Source organism: Lethenteron reissneri, chromosome 64 (genome assembly GCF_015708825.2).
Source record: "Lethenteron reissneri isolate LAM-NWPU_2019-01 chromosome 64, ASM1570882v1, whole genome shotgun sequence".
In the NCBI taxonomy this organism is placed as follows: Eukaryota; Metazoa; Chordata; class Hyperoartia; order Petromyzontiformes; family Petromyzontidae; genus Lethenteron; species Lethenteron reissneri.
Window position 1 is genome coordinate 12293885 of NC_083842.1, and position 19556 is coordinate 12313440.

A 19556-nucleotide genomic window follows, 5' to 3' on the forward strand; every position below is an offset into this window, starting at 1 on the left:
TAGACTAACACTACCAATAGACTAACACTGCCCATAGAACTAACACTGCCCATAGACTCTACACTGGCCCAGAGACTAACACTGCCCATAGACTAACACTGACCCATAGACTAACACTGCCCATAGACTAACACTGCCCATAGACTAACACTACCATAGGACTCAACACCTGACCATAGACTAACACTGCCCATATGACTAACACTGCCCATAGACTAACACTGCCCATAGACTAACACTGCCCAAGACTAACACTGCCCATAGACTAACACTGCCCATAGACTAACACTGCCCATAGACTAACACTGCCCATAGACTAACACTGCCCATAGACTCAACACTGCCATAGACTCAACACTGCCCATAGACTACACTGCCCATAGACTAACACTGCCCATAGACTAACACTGCCCATAGACTAACACTGCCCATATAGACTAACACTGCCCATAGACTCAACATGCATAGACTAACACTGCCCATAGACTAACACTGCCCATAGACTAACAATTGCCCAATAGGACTAACACTGCCCATAGACTAACACTGCCCCATAGACTAACACTGCCCATAGACTAACACTGCCCATAGACTACAATGCCCATAGCATAGACTAACACTGCCATAGACTAACACTGCCCATAGACTCAACACTGCCCATAGACTAACACTGCCCATAGACTAACACTGCCCATAGACTCAACATGCCCATAGACTAACACTGCCCATAGACTAACACTGCCCATAGACTCAACACTGCCATAGACTAACACTGCCCATAGACTAACATGCATAGACTAACACTGCCCATAGACTAACACTGCCCATAGACTCAACACTGCCCATAGACTAACACTGCCCATAGACTAACACTGCCCATAGACTCAACACTGCCCATAGACTAAACACTGCCCATAGACTAACACTGCCCATAGACAACACTGCCCCATAGACTAACACTGCCCATAGACTAACACTGCCATAGAATCAACACTGCCCATAGACTAACACTACCCATAGACTAACACTGCCCATAGACTAACACTGCCCATAGACTAACACTGCCCATAGACTCACACCTGCCATAGACTAACACTGCCCAGAGACTCAACACTGCCCATAGACTAACACTGCCCATAGACTCAACACTGCCATAGACTAACACTACCCATAGACTAACACTGCCCATAGACTAACACTGCCCATAGACTAACACTGCCCATAGACTCAACACTGCCCATAGACTAACACTACCCATAGACTCAACACTGCCCATAGACTAACACTGCCCATAGACTAACACTGCCCATAGACTCAACACTGCCCATAGACTAACACTGCCCCATAGACTAACACTGCCCATAGACTCAACACTGCCCATAGACTAACACTGCCCATAGACTAACACTGCCCATAGACTCAACACTGCCCATAGACTAACACTGCCCATAGACTCAACACTGCCCATAGACTAACACCCCATAGACTAACACTGCCCATAGCTAACACTGCCCATAGACTCAACACTGCCCATAGACAACACTGCCCATAGGACTAACACTGCCCATAGACTCAACACCCCATAGACTAACACTGCCCATAGACTAACACTGCCCATAGACTAACACTACCCATAGACTAACACTGCCCATAGACTAACACTGCCCATAGACTAACACTGCCCATAGACTAACACTGCCCATAGACTAACACTGCCCATAGACTAACACTGCCCATAGACTAACACTGCCCATAGACTCAACACTGCCCATAGACTAACACTGCCCATAGACTAACACTGCCCATAGACTCAACACTGCCCATAGACTAACACTGCCCATAGATAACACATAGACTCACACTGCCCATAGACTAACACTGCCCATAGACTAACACTGCCCATAGACTCAACACTGCCCATAGACTAACACTACCCATAGACTAACACTGCCCATAGACTAACACTGCCCATAGACTAACACTGCCCATAGACTCAACACTGCCCATAGACTAACACTGCCCATAGACTAACACTGCCCATAGACTCAACACTGCCCATAGACTAACACTGCCATAGACTAACACTGCCCATAGACTCAACACTGCCCATAGACAACACTACCCATAGACTAACCTGCCCATAGACTAACACTGCCCATAGACTCAACACTGCCCATAGACTCAACACTGCCCATAGACTAACTGCCCATAGACTCAACACTGCCCATAGACTAACACATGCCCATAGACTCAACACTGCCCATAGACTAACACTACCCATAGATAACACTGCCCATAGACTAACACTGCCCATAGACTAACACTGCCCATAGACTCACACTGCCCATAGACTACACTGCCCATAGACTAACACTGCCCATAGACTAACACTGCCCATAGACTAACACTGCCCATAGACTAACACTGCCCATAGACTAACACTGCCCATAGACTAACACTGCCCATAGACTCAACACTGCCCATAGACTAACACTGCCCATAGACTAACACTGCCCATAGACTCAACACTGCCCATAGACTAACACTGCCCATAGACTAACACTGCCCATAGACTCAACACTGCCCATAGACTAACACTACCCATAGACTCAACACTGCCCATAGACTAACACTGCCCATAGACTAACACTGCCCATAGACTAACACTGCCCAAGACTAACACTGCCCATAGACTAACACTGCCCATAGACTAACACTGCCCATAGACTAAACTGCCCATAGACTAACATGCCCATAGACTCAACACTGCCATAGACTAACACTACCATAGACTAACACTGCCCATAGACTAACACTGCCCATAGACTCAACACGCCCATAGACTAACACGCCCATAGACTAACACCGCCCATAGATAACACTGACCATAGACTAACACTGCCATAGACTCAACACTGCCCATAGACTAACACTGCCCATAGACTAACACTGCCCATAGACTCAACACTGCCCATAGACTCAACACTCCATAGACTAACACTACCCATAGACTAACACTGCCCATAGACTAACACTGCCCATAGACTAACACTGCCCATAGACTAACACTGCCCATAGACTCAACACTGCCCATAGACTAACACTGCCCATAGACTCAACACTGCCCATAGACTAACACTGCCATAGATCAACACTGCCATAGACTAACACTACCCATAGACTAACACTGCCCATAGACTCAACACTGCCCATAGACTAACACTACCATAGACTCAACACTGCCCATAGACTAACACTACCATAGACTCAACACTGCCCATAGACTAACACTACCCATAGACTAACACTGCCCATAGACTAAAACTGCCCATAGACTAACACTGCCCATAGACTAACATGCCCATAGACTAACTGCCATAGACTAACATGCCCATAGACTAACACTGCCATAGACTAACACTACCCATAGACTCAACACTGCCCATAGACTAACACTGCCCATAGACTACACTGCCCATAGACTAACACTGCCCATAGACTAACACTGCCCATAGACTAACACTGCCCATAGACTAACACTGCCCATAGACTAACACTGCCCATAGACTAACACTGCCCATAGACTAACACTGCCCATAGACTAACACTGCCATAGACTCAACACTGCCCATAGACTAACACTGCCCATAGACTAACACTGCCCATAGACTAACACTGCCCATAGACTAACACTGCCCATAGACTCAACACTACCCATAGACTCAACACTGCATAGACTAGACTAACACTGCCCATAGACTAACAATGCCCATAGACTAACACTGCCCATAGACTAACACTGCCCATAGACTAACACTGCCCATAGACTAACACTGCCCATAGACTAACACTGCCCATAGACTAACACTGCCCATAGACTAACACTGCCCATAGACTAAACACTGCCCATAGACTCAACACTGCCCATAGACTAACACTGCCCATAGATAACACTGCCCATAGACTAACACTGCCCATAGACTAACACTGCCCATAGACTAACACTGCCATAGACAACACTGCCATAGACTAACACTGCCCATAGACTAACACTGCCCATAGACTCAACACTGCCCATAGACTAACACTACCCATAGACTCAACACTGCCCATAGACTAACACCCCATAGACTAACACTGCCCATAGACTCAACACGCCCATAGACTAACACTGCCCATAGACTAACACTGCCCATAGACTAACACTGCCATAGACTAACACTGCCCATAGACTAACACTGCCCATAGACTCAACACTGCCCATAGACTAACACTACCCATAGACTAACACTGCCATAGACTAACACGCCCATAGACTAACACTGCCCATAGACTAACACTGCCCATAGACTAACACTGCCCATAGACTCAACATGCCATAGACTAACACTGCCCATAGACTCAACACTGCCCATAGATAACACTACCCATAGACTAACACTGCCCATAGACTAACACTGCCCATAGACTAACACTGCCCATAGACTCAACACTGCCCATAGACTAACACTACCCATAGACTCAAACACTGCCCTGCACCAAGACTACAATGCCCATAGATAACACTGCCCATAGACTCAACACTGCCCATAGACTAAACACTGCCCATAGACTAACACTGCCCATAGACTCAACACTGCCCATAGACTAACACTGCCCATAGACTAACACTGCCCATAGACTCAACACTGCCCATAGACTAACACTGCCCATAGACTCAACACTGCCCCATAGACTAACACTACCCATAGACTAACACTGCCCATAGACTAACATGCCCATAGACTCAACACTGCCCCATAGATCAACACTGCCCATAGACTAACACTGCCCATAGATCAACACTTGCCCATAGACTAACACTGCCCATAGACTCAACACTGCCCATAGACTAACACTCCCATAGACTAACACTGCCCATAGATAACACTGCCCATAGAGTCAACACTGCCCATAGACTAACACTACCATGACTAAACACTGCCCATAGACTCAACACTACCCATAGACTACACTGCCCATAGACTAACACTACCCATAGACTAACACTGCCCATAAACTAACACTGCCCATAGACTAACACTGCCATAGACTACACTGCCCATAGACTAACACTGCCCATAGACTAACACTGCCCATAGACTAACACTACCCATAGACTCACACTGCCCATAGACTAACACTAACCATAGACTCAACACTGCCCATAGACTAACACTACCCATAGACTCAACACTGCCATAGACTAACACTACCCATAGATCAACACTGCCCATAGACTAACACTACCCATAGACTCAACACTGCCCATAGACTAACACTACCCATAGACTCAACACTGCCCATAGATCAACACTACCCATAGACTCAACACTGCCCATAGAAACATACCCATAGACTCAACACTGCCCATAGACTAACACTAACCCATAGACCAACACTGCCCATAGACTAACACTACCCATAGACTCAACACTGCCCATAGACTAACACTACCCATAGACTCAACACTGCCCATAGACTAACACTACCCATAGACTAACACTGCCATAGACTAACACTACCCATAGACTCAACACTGCCCTAGACTACAACACTACCATATACTCAACACTGCCCATAGACTAATACTACCCATAGACTAAACACTGCCCATAAACTAACATACCCTAGACTCAACACTGCCCATAGACTAACACTACCCATAGACTCAACACTGCCCATAGACTCAACACTACCCATAGACTCAACACTGCCCATAGACTAACACTACTCATAGACTCAACACTGCCCATAGACTAGCACTACCCATAGACTCAACACTGCCCATAGACTAACACTGCCCATAGACTAACACTGCCCATAGACTAACACTGCCCATAGACTAACACTGCCCATAGACTCAACCACTGCCCATAGACTAACACTGCCCATAGACTAACACTGCCCATAGACTCAACACTGCCCATAGACTCAACACCTGCCCATAGACTAACACTACCCATAGACTAACACTGCCCATAGACTAACACTGCCCATAGACTAACACTACCCATCAGGACTAACACTTGCCCATAGACTAACACTGCCCATAGACTAACACTGCCCATAGACTTCAACACTGGCCCATAGACTAACACTGGCCAATTAGACTCAACACTGCCCACTAGGAACTAACACTACCATCGACTACACTGCCCATAGACAAACACTGCCCATAGACTCCAACATTGCCATTAGACTACCACTACCATAGACCTCAACACCTGCCCATAGACTCAACACTACCCTAGACTTCAACACTGCCCATTAGACTAACAACTACCCATAGACTAACACTGCCCATAGACTAACACTGGCCCATAGACTAACCACTGCACATAGACTAACATGCCCCATAGGACTAAACACCCCCTGCCCATAGACTAACATGCCCATTAGACTAACACTACCCATAGATCTCAACACTTGCCCTAGACTAACACTGCCCAGTAGACTACCACTGCCCATTAGACTAACACTTGGCCCATAGACTAACACTGCCCATAGACTAACACTGCCCATAGACTAACACTGCCCATAGACTAACACTGCCCATAGACTAACACTGCCCCTAGACTAACACTACCATAGACTCAACACTGCCCATAGACTAACACTGCCATAGACTAACACTGCCCATAGACTAACACTGCCCATAGACTAACACTGCCCATAGACTAACACTGCCCATAGGACTAACACTGCCCATAGACTCAACACTGCCAATAGACTAACACTGCCCATAGACTAACACTGCCCATAGACTCAACACTGCCCATAGACTAACCCTGCCCATAGACTAACACTGCCCATAGACTCAACACTCTGCCCATAGACTAACACCTGCCCATAGACTAACCACTGCCCATAGACTCAACACTGCCCATAGACTAACACTACCCATAGACTCAACACTGCCCATAGACTAACACTGCCCATAGACTAACACTGCCCATAGACTAACACTGCCCATAGACTCAACACTGCCCATAGACTAACACTGCCCATAGACTAACACTGCCCATAGACTCAACACTGCCCATAGACTAACACTGCCCATAGACTAACCTGCCCATAGACTCAACACTGCCCATAGACTAACACTGCCCATAGACTCAACACTGCCCATAGACTAACACTACCCATAGACTAACACTGCCCATAGACTAACACTGCCCATAGACTCAACACTGCCCATAGACTCAACACTGCCCATAGACTAACACTGCCCATAGACTCAACACTGCCCATAGACTAACACTGCCCATAGACTCAACACTGCCCATAGACTAACACTACCCATAGACTAACACTGCCCATAGACTAACACTGCCCATAGACTCAACACTGCCCATAGACTTACACTACCCATAGACTCAACACTGCCCATAGACTCAACACTACCCATAGACTCAACACTGCCCATAGACTAACACTACCCATAGACTAACACTGCCCATAGACTAACACTGCCCATAGACTAACACTGCCCATAGACTAACACTGCCCATAGACTAACACTGCCCATAGACTAACACTGCCCATAGACTAACACTGCCCATAAACTAACACTACCCATAGACTCAACACTGCCCATAGACTAACACTACCCATAGACTCAACACTGCCCATAAACTAACACTACCCATAGACTCAACACTGCCCATAGACTAACACTACCCATAGACTCAACACTGCCCATAGACTAACACTACCCATAGACTCAACACTGCCCATAGACTAACACTACCCATAGACTCAACACTGCCCATAGACTCAACACTACCCATAGACTCAACACTGCCCATAGACTAACACTACCCATAGACTCAACACTGCCCATAGACTAACACTACCCATAGACTCAACACTGCCCATAGACTCAACACTACCCATAGACTCAACACTGCCCATAGACTAACACTACCCATAGACTCAACACTGCCCATAAACTAACACTACCCATAGACTCAACACTGCCCATAGACTAACACTACCCATAGACTCAACACTGCCCATAGACTAACACTACCCATAGACTCAACACTGCCCATAGACTCAACACTACCCATAGACTCAACACTGCCCATTGACTAACACTACCCATAGACTCAACACTGCCCATAGACTAACACTACCCATAGACTCAACACTGCCCATAGACTAACACTACCCATAGACTCAACACTGCCCATAGACTAACACTACCCATAGACTCAACACTGCCCATAGACTAACACTACCCATAGACCAACACTGCCCATAGACTAACACTACCCATAGACTCAACACTGCCCATAGACTCAACACTACACATAGACTCAACACTGCCCATAGACTAACACTACCCATAGACTCAACACTGCCCATAAACTAACACTACCCATAGACTCAACACTGCCCATAGACTAACACTACCCATAGACTCAACACTGCCCATAGACTAACACTACTCATAGACTAAACACTGCCCGTAGACTCAACACTGCCCATAGACTCAACACTACCCATAGACTCAACACTGCCCATAGACTCAACACTACCCATAGACTCAACACTACCCAGACTCAACACTACCCATAGACTCAACACTACCCATAGACTCAACACTGCCCATTTACTCAACACTGCCCATAGACTAACACTACCCATAGACTCAACACTGCCCATAGACTCAACAATACCCATAGACTAACATTACCCATAGACTAACATTACCCATAGACTAACACTGCCCATAGACTAACACTACCCATAGACTCAACACTGCCCATAGACTCAACAATACCCATAGACTAACATTACCCATAGACTAACACTACCCATAGACCCACCACTGCCCATAGACTAACACTACCCATAGACTCAACACTGCCCATAGACTAACACTGCCCATAGACTAAACACTACCCATAGACTCAACACTGCCCATAGACTCAACACTGCCCATAGACTAACACTACCCATAGACTCAACACTGCCCATAGACTCAACACTGCCCATAGACTAACACTACCCATAGACTCAACACTGCCCATAGACTCAACACTGCCCATAGACTAACACTACCCATAGACTAACACTACCCATAGACTAACACTACCCATAGACTCAAAACTGCCCATAGACTAACACTACCCATAGACTGAACACTGCACCTCTGATTATCGCGGTTCCGAAACAAGTTCAACATGCATACAAAAAAACTTGCTTAATAGCTCGTCGGATTCCTCCAGTATAAATAAATATTCTGATTCTGCGTTGCTATGATGGCAAATGGACGAGACTGGTGGCGGAATGACAGCCAAAAGGAGAAAGCGTGCCCCAACAAGGTTTAGGAACGCGGAAACCGAAATACCTACCAATTTGTATCTGCATTGGTCAACAAACTGATAATTTTGCAGTGCATCTTCAACAAATTTGTCACCTGCTTTGGGGCCATCCATAAATGACGTCACGCGATTTTGGACGATTTTTGACCCCCCCCCCCTCAAATATGACGTCACAAAGCTCTGCCCCCACCCCCTCAAAAATAAAGCATGCTTCAAATCGCTTTAAACTATTGTCATTGTAGTGCGTATTTAATGTGGCGCTGCACTCTGATGTTGTAGGAGAAAACATTTCTTTAAAAGTCTATCTAATTAAGTAGAACGTGTCGTCTAAATTAATTTAAAGTTGCGCATTTTGATGTGACGTCACATTCCTCAAACCCTCCCCCCCTTCGTCACACATCGTCACAAATGTCTGACCCCCCCCCCCACCCCCTAGGTGCGTGACGTCATTTATGGACGGCCCCTTTGATAAACAGCTGCTTTCTCTTCGACCTTAATAGTAAAAGTGCCGCATTAAGAAAAAAATGAAACCGCGTTCGGGGAAAATAATTCCCCCCCCCCTCCCATAATAATGTCACGATAAAGTTTGGCTAAATGCGACGTGCTGTACATGCCGCTACGCACACCGTGCAGCGAGATAACAACTAAACTCGAGGGTACGCTGCGTTACCGTATCATTCCGCGTACCGCTCAGACACGCGGTGACCTTCCCGCGTTATAACGGTGGCCCGCGTCCCGCGTTATTTAACACACCGCACCGGGTACTCATTTGAGGCTGAGTTAACCTAGGGAAGGCCCAGGGCCGGTTCAGATAATCGTCGCCGGTGTTGGCCGTGAGCGGGAATCGAAGCCGGGTCGCCAGGTTCGTAGTGCAGCGCGCTGACCGCTACCACTCATAGACACATATTCACACACAGACCCACAGCACATACACACACACAGACACACACACAGACACACACATACAGACAGACACACACACAGACAGACACACACACAGACAGACAGACACACAGACACACACACACCGACACACACACAGACAGACACACACACACAGACACACACAAACAGACACACACACAGACACACACACACAGACACACACACACAGACACACACACACAGACAGACACACACACACAGACACACACACACAGACAGACACACAGACAGACACACACACAGACACACACACACACAGACAGACACACACACACAGACACACACACACACCGACACACACAGACACACACACACAGACACACACAGACACACACACAGACACACACACAGACACACACACAGACAGACACACACACAGACACACAGACAGACACACACACAGACACACAGACAGACACACACACACAGACACCGCGGGAGTGCAGTCACCTCCAGTCGCCACGTAAACACCCCAACCCCCCCCCCCGCTACCCCCCCCCCACACCCCCCCCCCGCTACCCCCCCCCCCCGCTACCCCCCCGCTACCCCACCCCCCCGCTAACCCCCCGCCCCCGCTCAAGGCGCACCGCGACCTCTGACCGCAACCGATATCGGCTCGCACTGTATCCCCCCCACCCCCTCCCCCCTTACAGTGTACAGTGTAGTGCTGTACACTGGGGGGGTTTACAGTACGGGAAACGTGCTTTACAGTACAATCATCACGTGTTCATCCCACCCACCCACCACCATCAATGAGACCCCTGCAGGATTACACGCGACGATGATGCTGCTGCATTAGGCAATTGACTTTGATGAAGGAGTCGTTGATTTAATTGATATGGTAGTAGGTTTTTACCCTTTTAAACTGGTACAAAACTGACACTTTTAAAAGGGTAAAACCCTACTACTATATTTTGCCACTGGTAAAAGAGATCTCATAGTGTGAATTGATATGATCAGCGCGTGCAGCGTGGCTATAATCGCACAGAATCTCATACACAAACGTAGACACGCACAGAGATTCAAAAGAGAGGTTTTTTTTCTCTTGGGTATAGCCTTAACAGGGGTAAGTGCTGTTAGGGAGGAGCACATACGAAGGCCGGCACGACATACGAGGGGGGGTGTGGGTGGTCAGTAACCACGCCCGAGCCGCTTTTGTCTCCCCGGTGGCGATGTTTACTACACACAGCACCAGGTACTCATTTGAGGCTGAGTCGACCTAGGAGGGGGCCCAGGAACCGTCACCGTGTTCGTTGCACGACCGCTCCCCACTAACTGAAGACGTACACGCACACGCTTGCAGACAGATTCACACCAAAAACAAACTTTTGACGCAAGCACACTCAGGAACTTAAGACGCAAACCCTACTGACAAAACACAAAACGAGAAGCATACTGAAAGAAAAACAAGTCTCTGAGACATAACCCCAGAGATACAACCATACCACGCACGCGGAAACACAACGCAGAGACACACACACACGGCGAGAAAATAAACACAAACACGCACAGGGCAGATCGACCGCGACGAACACAAACACTTACGAAGCGCACACGGACAACGTACAAAAACACAGGCACCGCAAACAAACATAAAGACACGAGGCTGTACGGAACACACCGTAGACACAACGACACACACACAAACAATGCGTACACACGTGCGCACTCACAACAATCAGAGTCGCAGCAGACTTAAAGAGACGGAACGGATTTTTGTCTGTCGTGTCCACGTCTGCCCCCCCCCCTTCACAATCATTGATTTCAGCCCCCCCCCCCTCGGGTTTCCACTCGAGACAAAAAACACACGCGCCCCAAATGTCTCAATCACCATGCCACTGTATCCTTAAGATTGTCCCCGTGTGTCTTGTCCGCGTCTCGCCGTCTCCTCCCTTATCCCAGGTCACGATGTCCACGTGTGTGCGTGTCCCACCCCCTCTCCTCGCCATGTCTGTCCCACTCCCGTCTCCTCTTGTCCCACCAACCCCACCGTGTCCCCGATGCGCCTTTGTCCCACATGTCTCTCTCCCGTGTCTCACTGTGCCCTACGCCGTCCCCCCGTCACGTCTCTCACCTGCTCCCCCCCGTTGCGTCTTGTCTATATCAAGTCACGCTGTCCACGTGTGCTAGTAAAACCACCCTGTCTGTCCCACTCCCGTCTCCTCTTGTCCCACCAACCCCACTCCGGAGTCCACGTGTCTCTCCGTGTCTCGCTGTGCTGTCTCCCAGCGTGTTTGCGCCCTGTTGTTCGCCCCACCAATTCTCCGTGTCTGTGCTTCCCCGCGTCACTCAACTCACTCACCACCTCTTGTTACTACTCTTTAAGCTCCAATCATCTCCACGTAACACAATAAAGATATCCCCATGGCTCTCGTCTCCCTCGTCGATCTGCGTGTCCCAATGTCTCCCGCCTATTCTGTCTTATCCCTCGATTCATGATCTCTCAATCCCACCCCCAACCACGTGTCTCAATTCTCGTCCCGTTCACAGCCTTTCTGTTCCTGACTCTCACGATGTCAAACTCTCTCTCTCTCTCTCGCTCATGCTGTCTCCCCACCGACCCCCATCGTATCTCTCCCCTTGTGTCAACGTGTCCACCATCCCTATTCATTTGCGGAAATTTAAAAAGAAACAGCTTCACAGCTCATCGGATTCCTCCAGTATAAACACATGTTCTGATTTCTCCTCCTGCAATTCTCTGTCCCCATGGCCTCCTACCACCCCCGCGATCTTCCCAAACGTAACCCCTTGAGTCACCACTTCTCAGACTATCAGAACTTGACCCCTCCAACCCTGTGTCACAACCCCCCCCCCCATCCTGTCCCCAAGTGTTTTTGTATCTCCCCATTCCGCTCGTCGGTAACCTTTATGATACTCATTTAGAAGGGAAATAAAAAAATAATAAAAAAATACAACATAATAAAATAAAGTTTTATTTTATTACTTCCCTTCTACGTGACTTTACCGAAAGAACCAAGAAGATGAATCCCTGCAGTCACGAAAGCTTTAAATCGAAAAAGAAACTCATTTAGTTTAAAGGTTCTGGTGAATTCCTTCATGAGCCTATAACTCAACGTATTCTATATACGTATATACACTTGGGTCCATTTTAATAAAAACTACATTTTAGTTACCTTTTTTACAGACCAATTCAGACCTTAAATTTCGATTTAAAGCTTTTGTGACTGCAGGGATTCATCTTCTTGGTTCTTTCGGTAAAGTCACGTAGAAGGGAAATAATAAAATAATAAAAATATACCAATAAAATAATTCTCACGACGTTTCGGCTACAACGCAAGCAGCCGTCCTCAGGTGAAGACGGCTGCTTGCGTTGTGGCCGAAACGTCGTGAGAATTGTTTTATTATGTTTTATTTTTATTATTTTATTATTTCCCTTCTACGTGACTTTACCGAAAGAACCAAGAAGATGAATTCAGACCTTATTGGTCACCCCGTGCCCCTTATAAATATCAACGTTCATCCTACAGAGTCCCATCACAAGGGAGAAACACAAACAAATTGACAGAAATGTAAAAAAAATGCCCGTATTAAAACGGCTGCACGCCGTATTGATCTGAAAACTCAAATTCCCTGTGCACGAATATGGGGTAAACCGTCTTGATTGACAGCTTTGCATGCACGTTCAGAAGAATATTTGTGTTTTACTCATCAGAATCGGCGTGTAGACTGGAGAAATCCGATGAGCTATTAAGCTCTTTTTCACACTCATGCCCAGTGGCCTTGCGTCGTGATAGTTATCACACACGGAGCTTGCAAAATCCAAAGGTTGCTGGCGTGGGAGTTTTAATAAGGGACACCCTTCATTCTCAGAATATGAAATTATACCGGAGGAATAGTTCATAAATATCCCCAACCTACCTAATTCCGCGGTATAAACTAAAACATTTTATTTGTATTTTACCAGCTAAAAAGGCCCCAACTGAGCTAGAAAATAGCTATTTTTTCAGAAGCCTACCTTGGCTATCGCAACTGATGGCTCAACGAAGTGGGCTTATCATCATCATCACCACGTGGGAATTTATCACAGCAGCCTATTAACACGCCGTGATGTTGACTCTAAATGTGGAGAGAGAGGACCCGGAGGAAAATCCACGGGACCACGGGAAGAGAGACGTGCTACACTCCAAATTTACAGCAGCAGGCGTCAGGGTGGGGATCGAACCCACGACCTCCTGTATACCAGGCGAGGTAATTAACATCTCCTAGCCACCGTGATGATGGAGATTGGAGACACCGCAAACTCCAAATATACAGCAGCAGGCGTCAGGCTGGGGATCGAACCCACGACCTCCTGTACACCAGGCGAGGTAGTTAACATCTCCTAGCCACCGTAATGTTGATGAGAGAGACACCGCAAACTCCAAATATACAGCAGGTGTCAGGGTCGGGATCGAACCCACGACCTCCTGTACACCAGGCGAGGTAGTTAACATCTCCTAGCCACCGTAATGATGATGACACCGCAAACTCCAAATATACAGCAGGTGTCAGGGTCGGGATCGAACCCACGACCTCCTGTAGACCAGGCGAGGTAGTTAACATCTCCTAGCCACCGTGATGATGATGAGAGACACCGCAAACTCCAAATATACAGCAGGTGTCAGGGTCGGGATCGAACCCACGACCTCCTGTAGACCAGGCGAGGTAGTGAACATCTCCTAGCCACCGAGGGGCCCCCTTCTACCCCCTCCCTTGTCACCCACCCTGGCTGTAATCCTATTTCTCTCATGTCCCTCCCTTGTCTGCCTATACCCCACCACCACATGCTCGTCTCCCCTGTCTCCCTGTCCTCTCTATCCCCTTAACTCCCCTTGACCGCCTACCCCCCCCCCCCCACCGCCTTGTCTGCCATGTCCGCCTCTTGTCCCCCTGTATCTCAATTGTCACCTGACCTGTGATTACAGGAAATTATTGTCATCATGATTATAATCATTTCCTGTGTCTCTGTCCCCGTGTCCCTGTCCGAGTGTATCCCCCAGTCACCCCAATGTCTCTCTCCCCCTGTCCCCCCAATGTCTCCCCTCTTGTCGCTCTCCCCGTGTCTCCCCCAGTGTCCTCATGTCTCCTCCCTTCTTGTCTCTCTCCCCCAGTCTCCCCAATGTCCCCCCAATGTCTCTCTCCCCGTGTCTCCCCCAGTGTCCTCATGTCTCCTCCCCCCATCTTGTCTCTCTCCCAGTCTCCCCGTGTCTCTCCCAATCTCCCCGTGTCTCTCCCCGTGTCTCTCCCCGTGTCTCCACATGTCCCCGTGTCTCTCCCCGTGTCCCCGTGTCTCTCCCCGTGTCTCTCCCCGTGTCTCCACGTGTCCCCGTGTCTCTCTCAGTCTCCCCGTGTCTCTCCACGTGTCTCTCCACGTGTCCCCGTGTCTCTCCCCGTGTCTCTCCCAGTCTCCCCCCGTGTCTCTCCCAGTCTCCCCCCGTGTCTCTCCCCGTGTCCCTCCCAGTCTCCCCCCGTGTCTCTCCCCGTGTCTCTCAGTCTCCCCGTGTCTCTCCCCGTGTCTCTCAGTCTCCCCGTGTCTCTCCCCGTGTCTCTCAGTCTCCCCGTGTCTCTCCCCGTGTCTCTCAGTCTCCCCCCGTGTCTCTCCCCGTGTCCCTCCCAGTCTCCCCCCGTGTCTCTCCCCGTGTCTCCCAGTCTCCCCGTGTCTCTCCCCGTGTCTCTCCCCGTGTCTCTCAGTCTCCCCGTGTCTCTCCCCGTGTCTCTCCCCGTGTCTCTCCCCGTGTCTGTCCACGTGTCCCCGGTGTCTCACCGCTCTCCGCCTCGTTGCCTTTCCTCGTCGTGGTGGCTCCGCTGTTCCCCATCGTCCACCACCTCCTCCACCCCGCGCTCTCACCAAATCCTCCTTCACAATTCCCTCTCCTCGCTTCACCAACTTAACACCACCGCGGCACCAAACCCAACAGCGCTGCTACAAATTACAACTAAATTGTGTTTTTTTTTTATTTTTATTTCAGGGTACCGCAACAGCAATTGTGTGTTTATCTTCCCGATTTGTCGTGTTGTTTAAAAAAATGTAAAATAATTTAAATGTAGCGGTCCCGATAGCCGGAATCAGCAATTGCCCTCCCCCCCCTACCACCCCCTGGTCCGTAATCCGTCAGCTGTCAAACCTCTCGCCGAAGATGCAAAAAAGGAGAGAGAAAAAAAACCCCTCCCACCAAAATATATTTAACGCTTCCAAATGTTGTCGTTGTTGCTTCTTCTTCTTGTTGTTGGAAAAAAACCCACCACGCCGGTGAAATCCGTGCAATTGTTCTTATTATTGCGATGATAATAACCGTGTTATTTTTAATTCACGACCGATAGCGGATGACGACGACGACGATGTCGATGCCGCCGCCGCCGATGACGGCGAGTAGCGCGAGGATCCCTCCGCGCGTAAAAAAAAAGATGGCCGCGGCGTAGCTCCTCCCCCCCCCACATCTCCGGGAGCCGGCACTACTTTCAATGCCTCTCATTATTTAATGAAATCTAGAAATCATTATTAATTTTACTACTTCTAAACCAACCGCGTCCCAAGGCCAATGCATTTGATTAGCGCGCGCGCGAAGCTCGTCTTGTGTTCAAGTGAGCGGGTTTATTTAGCGGCCGCGCGCGCGTACACGACCCCGGTGTTGGTGAGTGAAGCGGCTCGTTTGGCACCGCCTCTTTAACCCACAGCTCCCCCCCCCCCACTGCGCCCCGCCCCTCTCACCCCCCCCCCCCACCGCGCCCCGCCCCTCTCACCTCCCCCACCACCCCCCCCTCGCTCGCGTTGACGTCATAAGTGTCACGTGTAACGGGACCGCGTGCACTTTCACTGCACGTGTCACACGCTGGCAAAATGCGTCGAGTCCTCGTTTAACGCGTGTTCACGCCATAAGGGGCCGGCCATAAATGACGTCACGCACCTGGGGGGGGGGGGTGGGGTCAGACATTTGTGACGATGTGTGACGATGGGGAGGGGGGGGGGTGAGAAATGTGACGTCACGTCAAAATGCGCAACTTTAAATAAATATAGACAACACGTTCTACTTAATTAAATAGACTTTTTAATAAATGTTTTCTCCTACAACATCAGAGTGCAGCGCCACATTAAATACGCACGGCAATGACAATAGTTTAAAGCGATTTGAAGCATTTTAATTTGGGGGGAGCAGAGCTTTGTGACGTCATATTTCAGGGGGGGGGGGGTCTGACTTTTTGTGACGCCATGTGACAAAGAGGGGGGGGGGGTCAAAAATCGTCCAAAATCGCGTGACGTCATTTATGGGCGGCCCCTAACGCGTTTTCGCCGCTGCATAACGCCGTTATTCCATTCGGGAACGCTTTCGGCACAACGCGCAAGCGCGCGCTACCAGTTAGAACGCGGAAAACGCGAGCGGTTGACGACGAACTACTTTCTTTGAGCTGCGCGGCTGAGCGGTTGCGATGCGGTAACGCGGAATGATACAGTAACGGCGGTGATTTGTCGCGCCATCTTGCTGCCGCACGTGGTACGTACACCGCATCTCGCCAAACGTCGTCGTCGTTGTATTATTTACGGGGCAATTGTTTTCGCTTAACGCGTTTTTCCGCTTAACACGACGCCTTTCAGGAACGCACCTGCGACTAGCCGCGTTAAACGAGGACTTGCCGTACTTCCCGCGCACAGTATACAACAGAGGTTCTTAGGGGCCGTCCATAAATGACGTCACGCGATTTTGGACGATTTTTTACCCCCCCCCCCCACCATTCGTCACACGGCGTCACAAAAAGTCAAACGTCCCCTCAAATATGATGTCACAAAGCTCTGCCCCCCCCCCCCCCCCCAAATATAAAACATGCTTCAAATCGCTTTAAACTATTGTCATTGTAGCGCGTATTTAATGTGGCGCTGCACTCTGATGTTGTAGGAGAAAACATTTGTAAAGGTGATCGCCACTCACCATTCAGTAACCGGCAGTACCACTGGGCGTCAACAGGGTGCAGCAGCGTTACCTCCCTGGGGAAATGCCGGGGGTCAAACAAAGGTGAGAGCGGATCCGAACGACAATTCCTGCTCGGGAAATGCCCGGGGTCAGATAGAGGTGAAAGCGGATCCAATCGACGGATCGTGAGGGGATGACGTCACCTCCCAGGGTAAACCAGAAGGTTCCAAGAAGGGGCGTGTCTTAGACGGAGCCAGCCACGAACCGGTATAAAAGCCAGAGTGCTGAGAGCTCCGGCTCTCTTTATTTATTTATTTTTACATTACATTTACATTTTTACACTCTGCTTTATGTAAAGCCCCACCTCTGGCTCAGTTCTCTCTCCACACGGAGACTGAAGCCCGGGCTGAAGATAGGACCCTGGACCCCAATCTCTATAGTCCTTCTAAGGGCTGGAGCTCAGTGAGGTTAGTGGTCAGGGGAAGAATAGGTCCTCGATAGACAGGACGCTGGATCCAAGCTCTACAGCCCTTCTAAGGGCTGGGGCTCAGTGAGGCCAGTGGTCCAGACCCACAGACCGAGTGGTCGGGTCAGTCAGCATCCCCTAGGTCAGGGGTCGGCAACCAAAATAACAAGAAGAGCCATTTCTTTCCAATTCGGTACAAAATTCAGTATTTCAAGAGCCGCAATGCATCTGAGTACATACTGTACATACGTACATATCGTCAAGAAGCAGCCCGTAAAGAGCCGCATGCGGCTCCGGAGCCGTAGGTTGCCGACCCCTGCCCTAGGTCCTAGCCGGAGGACGTTAGGCGAGCGAGTCACCAGTGAATAGGTCCCGCCGAGTCTGGAGGCCATACCTCGCCAGGTATCGGGTAAGGGGACCGTGCTAGGGACCGTGTCGCAAAGAAAGACAATAAATATAGTGTGCCTCATAAGGAAGTTTATTCGTCAATATTTGAACACTACACATTTGTTAGAAGCATGCGTTTATAGCAGTGGTTCTTCTTAACCTGGGGTGCACGCATCCCCTGGGGGTGCGTGACATGGCCAGATTCTTTTAGAAGGTAAATCATAAAAAACAGATTAAGCACGGGGATGTAAGTACAACTACTTTGTTTCATCAAACCTAGGTACATATTTATTAACATACATTTTTCGATTTAAAGCTTTCGTGACTGCAGGGATTCAGCGTCCGAACGCTGTCTTTCCGACAGCCCTGTTCTTCACCTGAGGACGGCTGCTTGCGTTGTGGCCGAAACGTCGTGAGAATTGTATTTTATTATGTTTTATTTTTATTATTTTATTATTTCCCTTCTACGTGACTTTAACG

At 48.9% G+C, this 19556-nt stretch overlaps 1 protein-coding gene across 3 annotated transcripts in view; it reads right to left on the bottom strand.

The window, feature by feature from the left end:
* LOC133359043 (cAMP-dependent protein kinase catalytic subunit alpha-like) overlaps window positions 1–16701 on the bottom strand; it is a 125579-nt gene extending 108878 nt beyond the window's left edge. For all 3 annotated transcript variants that reach the window (XM_061577419.1, XM_061577417.1, XM_061577415.1), the window contains exon 1: window positions 16084–16701. In XM_061577419.1, coding sequence (XP_061433403.1) covers window positions 16084–16135 — 52 coding nt within the window. In that variant the 5' untranslated portion in view covers window positions 16136–16701. The remainder of the gene's footprint in view (window positions 1–16083) is intronic.
* Between the last annotated feature and the right edge of the window lie 2855 nt (window positions 16702–19556).